General features: G+C 41.2%; 1 protein-coding gene across 8 annotated transcripts in view; it reads left to right on the top strand.

The window, feature by feature from the left end:
• mark2b (MAP/microtubule affinity-regulating kinase 2b) overlaps positions 1 to 17669 on the top strand; it is a 109271-nt gene extending 91602 nt beyond the window's left edge. For 4 of the 8 annotated variants that reach the window (XM_020044718.3, XM_020044723.3, XM_020044719.3 and 1 more), the window contains 5 exons: positions 7236 to 7354; positions 7690 to 7834; positions 11398 to 11424; positions 14202 to 14240; positions 14626 to 17669. In XM_020044718.3, the coding sequence (XP_019900277.1) occupies positions 7236 to 7354; positions 7690 to 7834; positions 11398 to 11424; positions 14202 to 14240; positions 14626 to 15070 (775 nt within the window). In that variant the 3' untranslated portion in view covers positions 15071 to 17669. The remainder of the gene's footprint in view (positions 1 to 7235; positions 7355 to 7689; positions 7835 to 11397; positions 11425 to 14201; positions 14241 to 14625) is intronic. The other 4 variants (XM_013132276.4, XM_020044720.3, XM_013132278.4 and 1 more) reach the window with 4 other exon arrangements.
• Positions 17670 to 18052: the final 383 nt, after the last annotated feature.

Below are 18052 nucleotides of genomic sequence, written 5' to 3'. Positions count from 1 at the left end.
AGACCAGCATAAATGTATAAGGGGTGCCATTTCAAAGATTTACAGTACAATAAATGACAATCAAACCCCATCTAGCGGGTCATTAAAAACTCTCTGGGAGCAGGACTTAAGTATTTTGTTAGAAGATGAAACCTTGGACACTATCTTAAGAAGGATACATTCTTCTTCAGTTAGCTCTAGACATAGGCTTATTCAATTTAAGGTAGTGCATTGTATTTATTGGTCTAGGGTGAAACCTGCCATGATATTTCCTGATTTAGACCCCACATGCCCACGCTGTACTGCAGAGTTAGCCTCTGTTTCATTCTTTCTGGTCCTGTCCTAATAACTGTGGTAAGTTATTAAGGTTTTGTGGGGGAATTTTTTGTTCTATCTCAGAAATCCTTACCACAGTTATAGATCCCATAGACTTATACTAATTAATTGGAAGCTGCCATCTCCTCCAACCTACTGTCAGTGGGCTTTTGACCTACATTTTACCCTCAAACTTGAAAAGATTAAATTTGGAGTTAGAATGAAACCCAAACTTTTCTTTTGACTGAAATAACCTCTCAGCCTCCCCGGGAAAGTCTATGCCAGGGTTCTGGAGAGGAGAATACGGCTGATAGTAGAACCTCGGATTCAGGAGGAACAGTGTGGTTTTCGTCCGGGCCGTGGAACACTGGACCAGCTCTATACCCTCTACGGGGTGTTGGAGGGTTCATGGGAGTTTGCCCAACCAATCCACATGTGTTTTGTGGATTTGGAGAAGGCATTCGACTGTGTCCCTCGCGGCATCCTGTGGAGAGTGCTTCGGGAATATGGGGTCCTGGGTCCTTTGCTAAGGGCTGTCAGGTCCCTGTACGACCGAAGCAGGAGATTGGTCCGCATTGCCGGCAGTAAGTCAGACTTGTTCCCAGTGCATGTTGGACTCCGGCAGGGCTGCCCTTTGTCACCGGTTCTGTTCATAATTTTTATGGACAGAATTTCTAGGCGCAGCCAGGGGCCGGAGGGTGTCAGGTTTGGGGACCACACGATCTCGTCTCTGCTCTTTGCGGATGATGTTGTCGTGTGGGCCTCTTCAAGCCAAGACCTTCAGCATGCGCTGGGACGGTTTGCAGCCGAGTGTGAAGCGGTGGGGATGAGAATCTGTACCTCCAAATCCGAGGCCATGGTCCTCAGTCGGAAAAGGGTGGCTTGCTCACTTCAGGTTGGTGGAGAGTGCCTGCCTCAAGTGGAGGAGTTTAAGTATCTAGGGGTCTTGTTCACGAGTGAGGGAAGGATGGAGCGGGAGATTGACAGACGGATCGGTGCAGCTTCTGCAGTAATGCGGTCGATGTATCGGTCTGTCGTGGTGAAGAAAGAGCTGAGCCGCAAGGCGAAGCTCTCGATTTACCGGTCAATCTACGTTCCTACTCTCACCTATGGTCATGAGCTTTGGGTCATGACCGAAAGGACAAGATCCCGGATACAGGCGGCCGAAATTAGCTTTCTCCGCAGGGTGGCTGGGAGTTCCCTTAGAGATAGGGTGAGAAGCTCGGTCACCCGGGAGGAGCTCAGAGTAGAGCCGCTGCTCCTCCACATCGAGAGGGGTCAGCTGAGGTGGCTTGGGCATCTGTTTCGGATGCCTCCGGAACGCCTTCCTGGGAAGGTGTTCCGGTCCCATCCCACCGGGAGGAGACCCCGGGGAAGACCTAGGACACGCTGGAGGGACTATGTCTCCCGGCTGGCCTGGGAACGCCTCGGTGTCCCCCCGGAAGAGCTGGAGGAAGTGTCTGGGGAGAGGGAAGTCTGGGCATCTCTGCTTAGACTGCTGCCCCCGCGACCCGGCCCCGGATGAAGCGGAAGAAGATGTATGTATGTGTATGTATGAAATAACCACTCGTTACAACCAAGGTATGCAGCAAAGCATTTGTGAAGCCACAACACGCACAACCTTGAGGCGGATGGGCTACAACAGCAGAAGACCCCACTGGGTACCACTCCTCTCCACTACAAATAGGAAAAAGAGGCTACAATTTGCACGAGCTCACCGAAATTGGACAGTTAAAACTGGAAGAATGTTGCCTGGTCTGATGAGTCTCCATTTCTGTTGAGACATTCAGATGGTAGAGTCAGAATTTGGCGTAAACCGAATGAGAACATGGATCCATCCACCCTGCACTTGTTACTACTGTGCAGGTTGGTAGTGGTGGTGTAATGGTGTGGGGGATGTTTTCTTGGCACACTTTAGGCCCCTTAGTGCCAATTGGGCATCGTTTAAATGCCACGGCCTACCTGAGCATTGTTTATGACCATGTCCATCCCTTTATGACCACCATGTACCCATCCTCTGATGGCTACTTCCAGCAGGATAATGCACCATGTCACAAAGCTCGAATCATTTCAAATTGGTTTCTTGAACATGACAATGAGTTCACTGTACTGAAATTGCCCCCACAGTCACCAGATCTCAACCCAATAGAGCATCTTTGGGATGTGGTGGAACGGGAGCTTCGTGCCCTGGATGTGCATCTCACAAATCTCCATCAACTGCAAGATGCTATCCTATCAATATGGGCCAACATTTCTGAAGAATGCTTTGAATCAATGCCACGTAGAATTAAGGCAGTTCTGAAGGTGAAAGGGGGTCAAACACAGTATTAGTATGGTGTTCCTAATAATCCTTTAGGTGAGTGTATGTTTATCTGTATGTATTTATTATGCTTGTATAATTTTTGTTTTTTTCCCCCTTCATTTTCACTGTGCTTGAGAAGCTTTTCTTAATAAGTAAGTTCAACTAACATTTGGCAAAGAGTAGGTGCTTCAGTTTGTTGTTTGATGACAGCAAATACTTTTTTATGGCAACCTCCCAAACAATGTTTGGTTATTTAGGTGGCATCTAATCGTAGTTTTGGAGAGGTTCTGATACCAAGACCCAGCTAACATCTGCAATTCTCCAGATGTGATCCATGAAGATTCTTTGGACAGTCGAACAATCCTTCTTGCTATACGTTGTGTCTATGTAGACACATTCTCTTCCAGGCCGATTATTAACGTCTCTAGTTGCTTTAAACATTTTAATTATTGCCCTGATAGTGGAAATGGGCATTTTCAACCATTGAACTATTTTCTTATTGCCATTTCCTGATTTGTACAACAGCCTTTTGTCCCACATCATTACTGTATTCTCTGGTCTTTTGGCCTGTGTGTTACCTCATACCCCAGTGAAACAGGAATTTATGGCTCACCACTTAAGTGTTCCTAATCACTCTAAAACATAAAATATGAATGGGAATATACCTCAGTTATGTTTTAATTATAAAAATGTATTGGGGTGTCAGTAATTGTAGTACACATGCTTTGGAGAAAAATATGTAGTTTATTTATTTCAAAAACATTTGTAATCATTTTACTACAATTAAAGGTTTAATTACTGTAAATATTTTGAAAGAAAGATCAAGAGGATGAACAGCAGAAATGATTTTCTTATTTCATATTGAGGACACTGTAACTCATTATCCTTTGATATCTACTTCTATTTACCATTGATATAAAAATATAGATTTTTTTGCATGAATTAAGTATAGTCTGTTGAGATGTTGGTATGTCACTGTAACATATGCATGTGTCTCTCAAAGATTATCTATAGTACAGAGTATGTCAGTTTTAAAGTAACTGCCCATTGAAGACCTCACTCAGAAGTAGAAATTTTGTGAACTCATACTGAAATATTAGTTAAACGCATGAATTTGAGAATAAAACACATCCCACCCCACCTCAAACATTCCTCTGAACCCCTGACTGGCGCAGTTACTCCTTAAAACTGCATGCAAATACTGTTCCAACATAGAGAATAGAAATGTATTATTTTCAAGGAAAATGTATTTATACCTACAACCTATTATACCTATTCCTAAATCTCCAAATGTTATTCCTAAATGATTCACTGTATGAAGTTCTTCAAAGAGTATTGTGTTTTATCTAATTGCAACAGTCAAAATTGTAGGTTAAAATTTGCGTTTGAAAGTAGATATGGCTATTCTTTTGCTGCTTGTGTAAATACTTCAGGGGCAGGCAATATTTAAAACATTTATACAGTGGGGAGAACAAGTATTTGATACTCTGCCGATTTTGCAGGTTTTCCCACTTACAAAACATGTAGAAGACTGTAATTTTTATCATAAGTACTCTTCAATTGTGAGTGACGAAATCTAAAACAAAAAATCACATTCCAAGATTTTTAAGTAATTAGTTAGCATTGTATTGCATGACATAAGTATTTGATACATCAGAAAAGAAGAACTTAATATTTGATACAGAAACCTTTGTTTGCAATTTGAGATCATACATTTCCTGTAGTTCTTGACCAGGTTTGCACACACTGCAGCAGGGATTTTGGCCCACTCCTCCATACAGACCTTCTCCAGATCCTTCAGGTTTCGAGGCTGTCGCTGGGCAATACAGACTTTCAGCTCCCTCCAAAGATTTTCTATTGGGTTCAGGTCTGGAGACTGGCTAGGCCACTCCAGGACTTGAGATGCTTCTTACGGAGCCACTCCTTAGTTGCCCTGACAGTGTGGTTTGGGTCGTTGCCATGCTGGAAGACCCAGCCACGACCCATGCTCTTACTGAAGGAAGGAGGTTGTTGGCCAAGATCTTGCGATACATGACCCCATCCATCCTCCCCTCAATACGGTGCAGTCGTCCTGTCCCCTTTGCAGAAAAGCATCCCCAAAGAATGATGTTTCCACCTCCATGCTTCATGGTTGGGGTGGTGTTCTTGGGGTTGTACTCATCCTTCTTCTTCCTCCAAACACGGCTAGTGGAGTTTAGACCAAAAGCTCTATTTCTGTCTCATCAGAACACATGACCTTCTCCCATTCCTCCTCTGGATCATCCAGATGGTCATTGGCAAACTTCAGACGGGCCTGGACGTGCAGATTTTAATCCATGACAGCGTAGTGTATTACTAATGGTTTTCTTTGAGACTGTGGTCCCAGCTCTCTTCAGGTCATTGACCAGGTCCTGCCATGTAGTTCTGGGCTGATCCCTCACCTTCCTCATGATCATTGATGCCCCAGAAGGTGAGATCTTGCATGGAGCCCCAGACCAAGGGAAATTGACCGTCATCTTGAACTTTTTCCATTTTCTAATAGTTGCCTTCTCACCAAGCTGCTTGCCTTGGTGTCCTGTAGCCCATCCCAGCCTTGTGCAGGTCTACAATTTTATCCCTGAGGTCCTTACACAGCTCTCTGGTCTTGGCCATTGTGGAGAGGTTGGAGTCTGTTTGATTGAGTGTGTGGACAGGTGTCTTTTATACAGGTGACAAGTTCAAACAGGTGCAGTTAATACAGGTAATGAGAGGAGAACAGGAGGGCTTCTTAAAGAAAAACTAACAGGTCTGTGAGAGCCGGAATTCTTACTGGTTGGTAGGTGATCAAATACTTATGTCATGCAATAAAATGCAAATTAGTTATTTAAAAATCATACAATGGATTTTTGTTTTAGATTCCGTCTCTCACAGTTGAAGTGTACCTATGATAAAAATTACAGACCTCAACATGCTTTGTAAGTAGGAAAACCTGCAAAACCGGCAGTGTATCAAATACTTGTGCTCCCCACTGTAGTCATTTGTAACTACAGTTTCTTAATCATGTTTACTATTTAACAGTAATAAGTGCAATCCCTTCCACTCTATAGTACATGGAAGTTCAGTCGCGAATAGTCCTGTGGTTGTTTAGTGACTCTTGCCTGGTTTACATGGAAACATATGGACTAACTGGTTTGTCCCTGCTCATCAGCTCTACTAACCCAGTATCCTTTTTACTTCCATTCTAGCTCAAAACCTTTTTGCCTGTGTCGGAAATGTTGTCACAGTTAAATATTTTTTATTACAATCTGACAACAATGTTTTGAGGAACCGCTTTGACTGCTTTTTTCAACAATGACAATAAAAACAAATTCTGTTTATACTACTTTCACAATATGTTGGAAGAAAATTTTATTATGAAATATTCTTTTTCCAAAGTGAAATAATTCCTATACCTTTATCTCATGTTACATTACAATGTAATTAAAAATGAGTTTTAACATGACCTCTTATCCAGAGAAATGACCATTCGTCACTTAGTCAATGCTCCCATCCAAACTCACTCTGTAGTGAGTTCATAACTTTTCATTCTGATTGGCGTACAGCCAATTCCTCATTCCTTGTGGGAATCAAATAAAATGCTGGTGTTGCATGCTCTGACTCAAGTCAGACTCGAGTCACATATATGATGAAAAAAACCTGACGTTGACTTTAACACAAATGACTCATTTGAACTGGAGTCTTTTGACTCAAACTGACTTGATACCTTCCCCAATCCCAAATATAAACAATTATGCTATTTAAAAAATTCATGATTTGTGTAAATTTAATATACTAACTATTACTCTTGTTAAAAGAGTAATAATTACATTATGACTTGCTTATGACCCGAAACTCAAAGATTAGGACTTGAGACATGACTTGAGACTTGACTTGGACTTGTCTGTCTTGACTTTGGACTTTACTTGGGACTTGAGTGCTAAGATTTGAGACTTACTTCTGACTTGTAAAACAGTGACTTGGTCCCATCTCTGCCTTAAGTAGACCATTTTCTACGCATTCCATTCTCGACTACCATTGCCTAAAACCTATACATAGTTATCATGCCCATCTATTGGTTTTATCTGTGTTTAATCTGTATAGTCCAGTATTGCTGTGATGTGTTTGTGATGTACGATTTGCAAATTAGGATGGAAATGTTTAAGAAGTTTGGATGTCGACTTGTGATTTTGTTTCTGTGTGTTGTGTGTCTGCAGTGCTTCAGTTGTGTCCACTGTGAAAGATAGTTATTCCTCGGTTATATGAATTGTATAAAGCCCAAATGATTGTCATATAAATTGTCATATACACAAAACGTCATACACATTCAACAGGTAGGTTGTTTTTAAAGATGAATTGGTAACAGAAAGCACATAATAAAACAAACTATATTTAGTGAAAAAATTATTTAAATTCAGTACATGAGTTGGGTGTCTGTATACAGTATCTACCGTATATAAATGGCCTGGAGTTAAGGGTTGTTCATAGATGATGCTATGGCATCCCTCTGCTACACTTGTGAATCTCTGTTCTCATCATGTGGCTTCTAAAAGATGTGACTTAAATGTATGTGTGCTTTCAAATGCGTGAATTTAATGTTGAAACTTAAGCCTCCCCTCCTCTTCCCTAACCCCCACCCAAACAGTGCTCCCTCCCAAAGACCACCTGGCGCGTCCCCCTCGGCCCACAACATCAGCAGCGCCACTGTGACTGACCGTACCAACTTTTCCCGAGGGGTGGCCATCCGCAGCACTTTCCATGCAGGTGATATGACATGCAGCACTGCTACTGCTTAATATAACTCCTCTTTCTCCATCCGTCATGCTTCCCTCATTCACTCCTCCATTTTAACACTTATTGGGGCCAGACACTGAATTGGTATTATTCTGTAGATATTATTGTAAACATCTGTTGGCCTGAGGTGGACCAGCAGCCTGGGAGGGTACACCTCTTTGCTGCTGCAGCATGGGTCCCAATATGACCAACTGGTATTTCAGTACATGCTCTCCCCTTGTTTTTCCCAAATTCACCCCTCTGTCAGTAAGTATGAGACACCAACCAAGAAAATATATCTTTAACCAGAAACATGTCTGTAACAGGGCAGCAAAGAGGCGCCAGGGACCAGCAGGGATCTCCCTACAGTGGAACACCCGCCTCCCCTTCCCTCAGCCACGGAAACAGCCAGGCCCGGAGACCCGGGGCCACAGGCATCTTCTCCAAGTTCACCTCCAAATTCGTACGCAGGTGAGTCCATGGCGGGAGGAGTACGGGGGTGGTGAGGAATGTAGGGAGACAGGGAAGTCTAAAAGGATATATGTGTGGTTGGGTGTGGTGGTGGAAAAGTTAGGAAAGAGGAATTGTAAGGTTGGCGATAGCAAGAGAAGTCTGCAAGGGGACCTGTGGTGGTGACCTGCGGTGGTGATCTGGGTCTAAGGGACTGTAGATAGTGGAGGTTTTCATTAGACAGACATACATGGCGGCACTCCTAACAAGCAGGGAGAGAGAGAGAGATACTCTCACTCTGGCCTACTGCTTGAAGATGCCTCCTCAATCTTTTGTAGCGACAGTAGTCATGGTTACAATGCCGTTATCACTTTCCCAGTACTATAAATACTGCTGCTGGGGACACCGCAGCATATTCCCCAACACTGTCAGTCCCTCTCCCTAACAGACACACTCACACACACACACACACACACACACACACACATTGCTCTGTCAATCTCTGACTCATATTCACACTCACACAGACTTCTAAACAGCCTTTTTCCCTTTCTTTCACTCCCGAAATGCTATTTCTTACATACACACACAGGTGTTGGCTGGCTAGTAGGAGCGGAGGTGGGGTGGATAGAGCTGCTGTTTCAGTGGTACAGTTGAATGAAGTGTTTTATTAACATCTTAAATAACACACTTGCACACACATCATTTTTGTGGTGTATCACATGATCTGACCTCACCACCTGTTATCAGCAGAGAAATAGAGTAGTTTAGCCTCCCAGTGTGTCACATTTGACATTCAAATCATTTCACTTGATGAACTCTCCATTCAAGATAATTTGGTTCAGTCCTCGACCTCTCACTGTCTTGGAATGTTCCATTTAATTTTTGAAGGGATTTATTTTATTCTAACTAATACTTCTGTTATGAAGATTGTTTTATAGCTGTTTGAGTGTTAATAAAAATTTACATAACATTCCAGCAGATGCTCTTATCGTGTTTCACTTACATATGTGTGGCTAACCATTTTAAAATACATTATAGTAGGCTACACAGGTATTCACCCCCTAAAGACATTTAAAAAAAAGTTTTTACAATCTGCAAAGAACATTTCTTTGGGACTCCCCCTTTGATTAACACAATATCAGTTTCAAGCAGGTTTGCACATCTGGTTCCTGCTATGAACATTTTTGCACATTCGTCTAGGCAAATGGTGGATACTCATCGTTCTCTCTCAAGTTGGATGGGCAGCGTTAATTAACTAAAACATTTTAAGTACTGCCACAGATTCTCAGTTTTATTGACATCTGAGCATTGACTGGGCCATTCTGGGAAACACAGTTTCTTGTGTTTATACAACTACAGTTTAGAATATTCTGCAATGGTCGAGTCAATCACATGATTTCTACCTGATCGAGCAAGCATTTCACTTGCTAAAGACAAAACTTAAGGCAGAAAGACCAACAAACAAACAACAACTGAAGACAGCTGCAGTAAAGCATCACGAAGGAGGAAACCCAGCATTTGGTGATGTCCCTGCATTCCAGATTTCAAGCAGTCATTGCTTGCAAAGGATTCTTGACAAAGTATTAGAAATTAACATTTTATTCATGATTGTGTTAATTTGTCCAACTACATTTGAGCCCCTGATGGTTGCAATTCCTAAACGTTTCATACAATATTTTTGTTCAACCCCTTGAATTGAAACTGAAAGTCTGCACATCAATTGCATCTTGGTTGTTTCATTTCAAATTCATTGTGGTGGCGTACAGAGACAAAATTATAAAAACTATATCAGTGGCCAAATATTTCCAGACGTAACTGTATACTTGGCATCAGTTTTTCTTCAATCCTGACATGTTTTTTAGTCCCTTCATAACATGTTGCCAACACCATTCTGAACCGTTGGGATTAGGCCCCAAAATAACATGTGGGACTCGAGAAACTTTGGCATATAGGCATATTCACTTTGTCTTCCACATACTTATGACAAAATCCTTTCTCCGTCCCACTTTTCCACATAGCCAAACTTTGTAGAGAGAACTCTGAAGTTCACACATGAACAGTTTCTCCTATCCTGGTTATGTGACTCTGTAGCTCCTCTCTGACCATGACTTCCTTCCCTGGTCACTCAGTTTTTGTAATGGAGATGCTGGAAAAAGATTGTGTGGTTGTTTCAAGGAGTACAACGACGATACTTAAAATTAGAGGCATGGTCGAGTTGGCAGAAAGAAGCCTTTACAGCGCCAATGCCACAAAAAAGCCTGGTTACAATATGCCCGACATCACCTTGACACGCCTCACAGCTTCTGGCACACTCTAATTTGGTCTGACAAGACCAAAATAGAGCTTTATGGTTACAACCATAAGCAATATGTTTGGAGAGGGGTCAACAAGGCCTATAGTGAACATAATACCATCCCCACTGTGAAGCATGGTGGTGGCTCACTGATGTTTTGGGGGTGGTGTGAGCTCTAAAGGCAAGGGGAATAGTGTGAAAATGTATGGCAAGATGAATGCAGCATGTTATCAGAAAATACACGCGGAAAATGTGCATTCTTCTGCACAAAAGCTGGAGCATGGAACGCTCTTGGACTTTCCAGCATGACAATGACCCTAAGCACAAGGCCAAGTTGACCCTCCAGTGGTTACAGCAGAAAAAGGTGAAGGTTCTTGAGTGGCCATCCCAGTCTCCTGACCTTAATATCAGCCTGCCACTCTGGGGAGATCTCAAACATGCTCAAAAGACTTTGCATGACCTGGAGGCATTTTGCCGAGATGAATGGGCAGCTATATCGCTTAGAAGAATTTGGGGCCTCATAGACAACTAATATAAAAGACTACACCTTGTCATTGATGCTAAAGGGGGCAAACCACAGTATTCAGAACTAAGGGTATGCAGACTTTTGAACAGTCAGTTCATTCTTTTCTTTGTTGCCATGTTTTCTTTGATGATTGTGCCATTCTGTTATGATCTACAGTTGAATGTGAATCGCATAAGAAATAAACATTCTCACTCATGTTTTTTTTACAATTGGTACATATCCACGGGTATGCAAACTTTTGAGCAAAACTGTATACATAAAGAAATGTCTAAAATAACTAAAGCAGGGGTGCCCACCCTGTTCCTGGAGATCGGTTTTCTCTCCAACTAATTTAGCACATCTGATTCTTATAATTAGATGGATGAAAAGCTAAATCAGGTTTGTCGCAAATGTGGTTGAAGAGAACCTACAGGACAGTAGATCTCCAAGAACTGGGTTGAGCAGCCCTGAACTAAAGTATTTGAAATACATTTATAGTGCACACTTTAGCTACTGGGTTTCTTTTTTATTATTATACATGTTAATTTGACTGCTAAGCAAGTTTCATTTTAATCTTTGGACAGGTGAATGCTGAATAAACATGTGTGTCCCAAATGTCGTCCTATTTCTTAAATGGAAGTGGGTGCTTTTTGGAATGCAGATGTTGCTTCTTTATTGTTCTCTGTCAATATACTGTATACTCTTGTGAAACAATGTCAATCAACACTTTATTTAATTTTTTTTACATATGTTGTCTTTGTCCCCTCCTTTTTGTTTTTGTAGAAATCTCTCTTTCATATTACCAAGAAGGTAGGCATCTACATTACCCACAAAAATAATTATTTTTTCAGAATACATTTGATATTGAATGTCCCAAATGGCACCCTTATCTTAATAGTTCACAACATCTGACCAAAGCCTCTGGTTAAAAGTACATAAGGGACAATGTTTACAGTTAATAGGGTGTCATTTGGAGGCAACCATATTCTCCCACTTTTTTTCTATATGTTTTTGGTTTGGGATTTCCCTGTGCTTGACCCTTGACATTTAGTCTTTTCTGTTCTGTGGTTGGACCTTTATTTGCAGTAAGTTTGAAGTGGCATTTTTTTTTTGCCGGTTACTAACGTTTCACCCTCACTCATCGCATATTGGTAGGGTTACAAAAACCTTTCCAATATTCTCTAATTTTTGGAATCAACTGTCAAGCAAACCTCAAACTTGTATTTCTCTACACATGAATTCTGGAAAACCAGGATATTTGGGGGAATGTTCAGGATTTTACAACACTTCTTCCCTTCATCATTCCACGTCATTTCCCCTCTCAGTATATGAGCTCAAATATCGAGTTTCACAATATAGGAAACCACATTTCAACCACTATATACTGCAACGTGTTGTGCTATTTGAGAGACAGCCAACCAGAATGTAGCCTGATCACCTTTATTTAATGCGACCCAATCCACCACCCTTAATTCACCTGTTAATTCTCTGTACTTAGAACCTCATAGAATGATGCAGTGGTTTCCCAACTTTGGTGCATGGAAGAGTGATTTTAATGGTTATATGGAGCATCCATCCAAACCAAAATACCCTGACCTCAAATTACAGGTTCCCACTTATCATATGAAACAATAACTCTATAAAACCTTGGGTCTCCATTCCAAGCATGGCGACACTGATTATTGCTGGTTTATCATCACATCTAGTTAATTTAATTAACTTGGGGCCCCATGTCTTAATCAGATGCTGATTTTAGGGTTAGAATAAAAACCAGGCTGTACTCTGGTCCTGGACTTCTGCTCTAGGGAAGTAGCTAGTGATATTCATTTCATGAATGTTTTGGGAGGTGTAGAGTGGCAGAAGGGGATAGGAACTGAAAGGATGGAGGTTCAGTGTGTCCAAACATGCAATCTTTCTGGAGACTGAAGCCTCTTTTTATTCCTCTGTTCTCTGGCTCTAGCTATTAAACACAACAGCAAAATGATAATTACTGGCTGGCTAGCTTTTACTGGCTGGCTAGAGATTTTATTCTCTCTCTCACACACACACACATTGCTGTTGCTTAGAAAATCTAAATATCACAGATGGCAGCACGCTGATATTACATGGGAAGTCGGTGATGGTTAACAATCAAATTTACATTTAAACAGACAGCCGGTGTCTTTGTGTTGACTGTTTTAGCCACCAGGGTGTGTGGTTCTGCTGTGCAACCTTAAGTTACTGCTCTTTCTGGTTGTGAACTTATTGAGCACTGATCGGGTTGTTATATCTGCTTAGATTTATTTAGTTATATCTGCTTAGAGTGATGAGATATTGACATTTTATCGCTGTTGTTTATTCCTACTCTTAATTCATGACTGTCATGGATAACCCTTCTCTGTTACATGTGTAAAAATAATCTGTACTCTCTCCAAATGAGAGAATAATTTCATAATGACTGTATTGTTTCTTAAAACATTTAGTTGGAAAGGAAGATGTAGTCAGTGCCAAGTTAAAATGTTGAATTTGTCAACATCTGTTACTTTGTCAGTCTTATCGTCATGTCTATATGTGTTTCTTATTTTCTTTATTGTTCTGGTTCTTCAGTTCCTTATCTATTGTCTATGTAATCTGTGCTTGCCTGTGCTGCATTTGTATGTGCTTGTATGGATTTACTTATGTATGTGTATGCATATTAGTCTGCTATTGTTTGTTTTTGTATGTCTGCTTGATAAAAGTTGAGATGTATCTACACATCCCTCTTTCTGCTTGCATGCATGTATAACTGTCTACTTATCTGGTACCTTCAGTCTTTTGTGCAGAAATAGAGGGTTAGTCTTGGCTGTAGGTGCAGTGGTATTTTGATACTTTCTTGGAAACCATAAAAAACTGACGCTGGTGGGGGCATGTTACCCTCCATTATTCTGCCATCTGCCAGGTTATCTTGGGGAACTCTCAATAAATTTCTGTTTTTCTCTAAATACTAGTTGGAGGATTGTAGGCAGGATTATGAGAGGGAATAAGCTGGACATTTGGAATCCTCCAACCAGCGTATCTGGAAAAATAGGGAATTTATAGATTTCCTTTAGAGTTTAGTAGCCCTGGGCACAGGATTTATCCTCTCCTTCATTCCACTTCCCATTTGAATCTAATGCATTCCAAAACATTCTATTCCAATGTATTATTATTAATAAGTCTTTGTTGTTTTATCACCAACATTGTACAATGTTTCTACTCTTAATTTTCTGTACATAATATGAGTGTTTTCTTTGGCTCTCACTGACTGACTTAAAAAAAAGCTATTAATTCACCTCTTTGGTATTTGTTTGTTTGACCCACTGCTGATTTTGTCATGGAAAAGCTTCTGCCCTTTTGCAGTGGTTTCATGCAAACAGAACATTCAGTATGGATGCACAAACCCACAGTGTTCTGATGTATCAGACATGGGTTCTGGAATGGAATTGAAATGGGTTCTGGAAGGAAATTAAGTGTGTGTTTGTATGTGGAGGAATGGTACTGTGCTTAGTGGTGCTGCTAACAGTAAATCTAGAATTGTAGCCTGTAAGCCTATGGCCCGAAAAACTAAACTTGTTACGATTTTTCTCGAGGAGTCCATATGAGGGAGAGGGTCAGGATGAGGGGAGCAGGTGAGAATAACAACGACAACCCAACAATCCCTCAATTCATCAGACCTAATCAGTAGATCTCTGCGGGCTAGTTATGATTGGACTAAATGGTTAATTGGTTCAGTACTTTGGTGTTAATTGTTTGACAAACCCTACTTGTAACCAATCTGGGATAAATGTAGGGGTGTAAATCTGGTGTGTGTGTTTGTGAGGGGTGTATTATAGTAATTGTTCATATTGGGTATTTTCTTCACTATTCTTATGCCATGACATTGTATCTTGTTTCTCCCATTCAACATTCATCTCTCATCTCTGTCTTGACTCTCACTGTTTTCTCACTGTTTTTCTCTGCCTCCCTCTATAATACCCCTCTCTCTTTCTCCTCTCCCTTTCTCAACTCATGTAGGTCGATGCTGAGCAGCACGGTTGACAAATCAGAGAAGAGTGGTGTCCTAGGATCCTCCCACAGCGGCGGGGGAGATGAAAACAAAGACAACTCCTCCCCTGTTTCTGGTACTGGGACCCCGTGCCCCAAGGACCTATCAACCAAACCGCGTTCCCTAAGGTTCACCTGGTCAATGAAAACCACATCCTCCATGGAACCTGGCGAGATGATGAGAGAGATCCGGAAGGTTCTGGATTCAAACAGCTGTGAGTACGAGCTGCGGGAGCGGTACATGTTGCTTTGTGTCTCGGGGAACCCTGCCCGCGACGACTTCGTCCAGTGGGAGATGGAAGTGTGCAAGCTGCCCCGCCTCTCGCTGAATGGCGTGCGATTCAAGCGAATCTCTGGGACATCAATCGCATTCAAAAACATAGCGTCGAAGATCGCCAACGAGCTCAAACTGTGAGACGGATAGAAGGAAATTGTAAGGTGGTGAGATGAGGGGTTTTACATACTGTACAGGTGAGATGTAGTGAGAGGAAGGAATTGTTATTTGAGGAGTCACAAGAAGAAGACTAATTGTGTTTTGTGGTTGGGGGAGAGGGAGTTTGGGACCAGTTGATGGTTGGGGGGGTTCTATCTGGTCTGTTTTTTTTCTCTGTTGAGGTTTGTGTTTTAGAGCCTACAGAACGTTCTATAGCTGAGGTTTCTCTGTTTTGGGGTCTCTTCTATATCCACTGCATGTTGGTTCTGCTGTTCTGCTCACTTGTTCTTTTCACTCCACACTCCCTCCAACGCATACACACACAAAAACTCAAACAGATAGACTGGTAGAGAGGGGGAGAGCAGATGCCTACACATGAATAGACCCTGGTACTGGCTCCAAGGCTTTTCCCTTGTCATTCTACTACAGTAGGTTCGTGACTGGGTTGTAGACAAAGGTCCTCTCAGAATTCTGTGAAGCAATGACTGGATTGTGGAACTGAAATAACTCAACACTGGAACTAAACAGCTGTTCTCGGATTTGTTTTTGTCTGTCTCAAACGCACTCCTTGATACCTGAACTACGTATCACACACAACACTCTTTGTGCAGCACAGAGCCAGACCTTGCTGTGTGATTTTCTGCGTGTTTGATGTGAGAGGAGACTGTCAACACACCAGACTGTTTTAACACAAAATCCCACACCAAGACAGCCCAACCGTTAATTACTGCTGTCTGTTTTAACGCACGCTTACATGCACATTCACTAGGCCTCTCCCTTAACACCCCTCACTATCACTCCACTGCTTTTAAGTGTTTTTTTTCTCATCAGGGTAAAATAATCTCTATATCTTTGAGTCCCAGGCTAATGGACTTGATCAGTAAATGGAGGACTGAACTTCTCATTTGACTTTTTATTTTCTTCATTCTGGTTTACAGTTGTACACTGGAGAAAAGGGGAGGGGTCAGTTTTTAATTTGTTGCCTTCAAAGAAAAAGGAAACATTTTGTTATTATTGTTGTTTGATCACCATTAAAATTGTACATTCTAATGTTGACATTGAGAAATGAACGTGATTTTTTTTTTTTTTTTACATTCATTGAGGTTGTATCACTTCTGTACAGAGAATTTCAACCTGATAGAGAAAAGATTTGCCATCTTTATAGGCTCCAATCTCTCTTTTCTACTCCCCTCTCCCTCCCTTTATGACATGTGTCCCCAAAGAGCGAGAAGTACAAATGTTCTATCTTATTATCTACAAGTATTTAATTATTAAATTGTATGTACTGTATGTATGTATTCAGATCACTGGACAAATGAATTATGGATGACTTCTCTTGTTAATTATTTTAATTTGTTTTTAACTTTAGTTTAAAGAATGTCTTGGTGGTTGGAATACTCGTATCATGTTGGCCTCTCAGCCTTTCCTAAGTGGGTGTGATATATAAACGGTTTTACTTTACACGTGTGGACCAGAATTCCTAGGTAAGATAGTAAAACCTGACAATTCTGTCATATATGTTTTTTGTAGACAGTACCCACAAGGAAGAAGGCAATTTCAAGGTTAGATTTATAGTTCATTGTTTAATTGTGGTTAGTGTTAGATATAATGTTAGAGGTTAGGGAAAATTGTGAATATTTTTGTCTGGTTCCCACAAGAATTGAAAAACAAGCATGCAGATGTGGTCACATGATGACAAATAAAACAACTGCTGTTTCATTTTGGGGTTTATTTTCTGTAGGAGGGATTGTGAGGAGCAGTTATGCATTATTATAATTATTGTGAACGTGTAACCATGTCCACAGCCTTACGATAACCAGTCCCCCATGGGCATGAAGGAGAGTGAGGGAGATCGAGAGTAAGAGAGATGGGGAGAGCAAGTGACAGAGATTGGGGTTTCCAATGTATTCCATGAATGGCTGCTGCCTTTTGTAGGATGAAGCCAAATGTTTATGTGTGTGTGACTGCCTTATGTTAGTGTCTGTGTGCCTTATATAGTCTAAGTTTGTGTATATGTGTGTGAGTGTGAATAGTTTGTTCTATAGTCATGATCTGAGGCATTGATTCTTTCTCCCTAGTAGGAACTCTTATTTTGCGCTCACTCTCGCTCTCTTTTTTTGCTCTTTCACCTTTCAGTTGAGAGGAGGGGTGAGGTAGGGGGAGGTGGGAAGGAGTACTCCAGCCAAATTATATATATCTACCTGTCTGGGGGGGGTGGGGGGGGGGGGTGTATCCAACTCTCTTAACAGGTATGCCTGAGCACAACACACATGTATATTTTTTTAAGGCAACAATTGATTATATTCTGTTGTTCTTTCTTTTTAGTTAAACATAATTCTATTTTTCTTTTAAATGATCGTTTTAAGGTGCTGGGGAATAAAATTCTTACTGTTGCTGTTGTTACTATATTTCAGGGTTGATTTTATTTTCATTAACATTTTTGATGTAATTTCTGATTTCTGTGTTGACTTTAACCAGTAGTTGTTTAGGAGGGAGGTTGGAGTTCACTCCAAATGTATTGTTTATTTTGTGCAAAGAAAATGAAATTCAATGATAGTAATAAAACAAAACAATTATTACATTTTGAAAGTCTGGTATTTAGGCCAGTGTAACAAACATATGTGTCTGTTTCTTTATTCTACACCGATCAGCTATAACATTATGACCACTGACAGGTCAAGTGAATAACACTCATAATCTCTTTATCATGGCACCTGTCAGTGGGTGGGATATATTAGGCAGCAAGTGAACAAAGGTGATGTGTTAGAAGCAGGAAAAATGGGTAAGGATCTGAGCAACTTTGACAGGGGCCAAAAAGTTAATGGTACTGATAGAAAGGTGTCAGAACACAGTGCATTGCAGTTTGTTGTGTATGAAGCTGCGTAGCCACAGACCAGTCAGGGTGCCCATGCTGACCCCTGTCCACTGCCGAAAGCGCCTACAATGGGCACATGAGCATCACAA

The sequence above is a fragment of the Esox lucius genome, chromosome 24 (assembly GCF_011004845.1).
Source record: "Esox lucius isolate fEsoLuc1 chromosome 24, fEsoLuc1.pri, whole genome shotgun sequence".
In the NCBI taxonomy this organism is placed as follows: domain Eukaryota; kingdom Metazoa; phylum Chordata; class Actinopteri; order Esociformes; family Esocidae; genus Esox; species Esox lucius.
The sequence above is the reverse complement of the archived record's forward strand: the minus strand, read 5'-3'. Positions and strand labels throughout refer to the sequence as shown.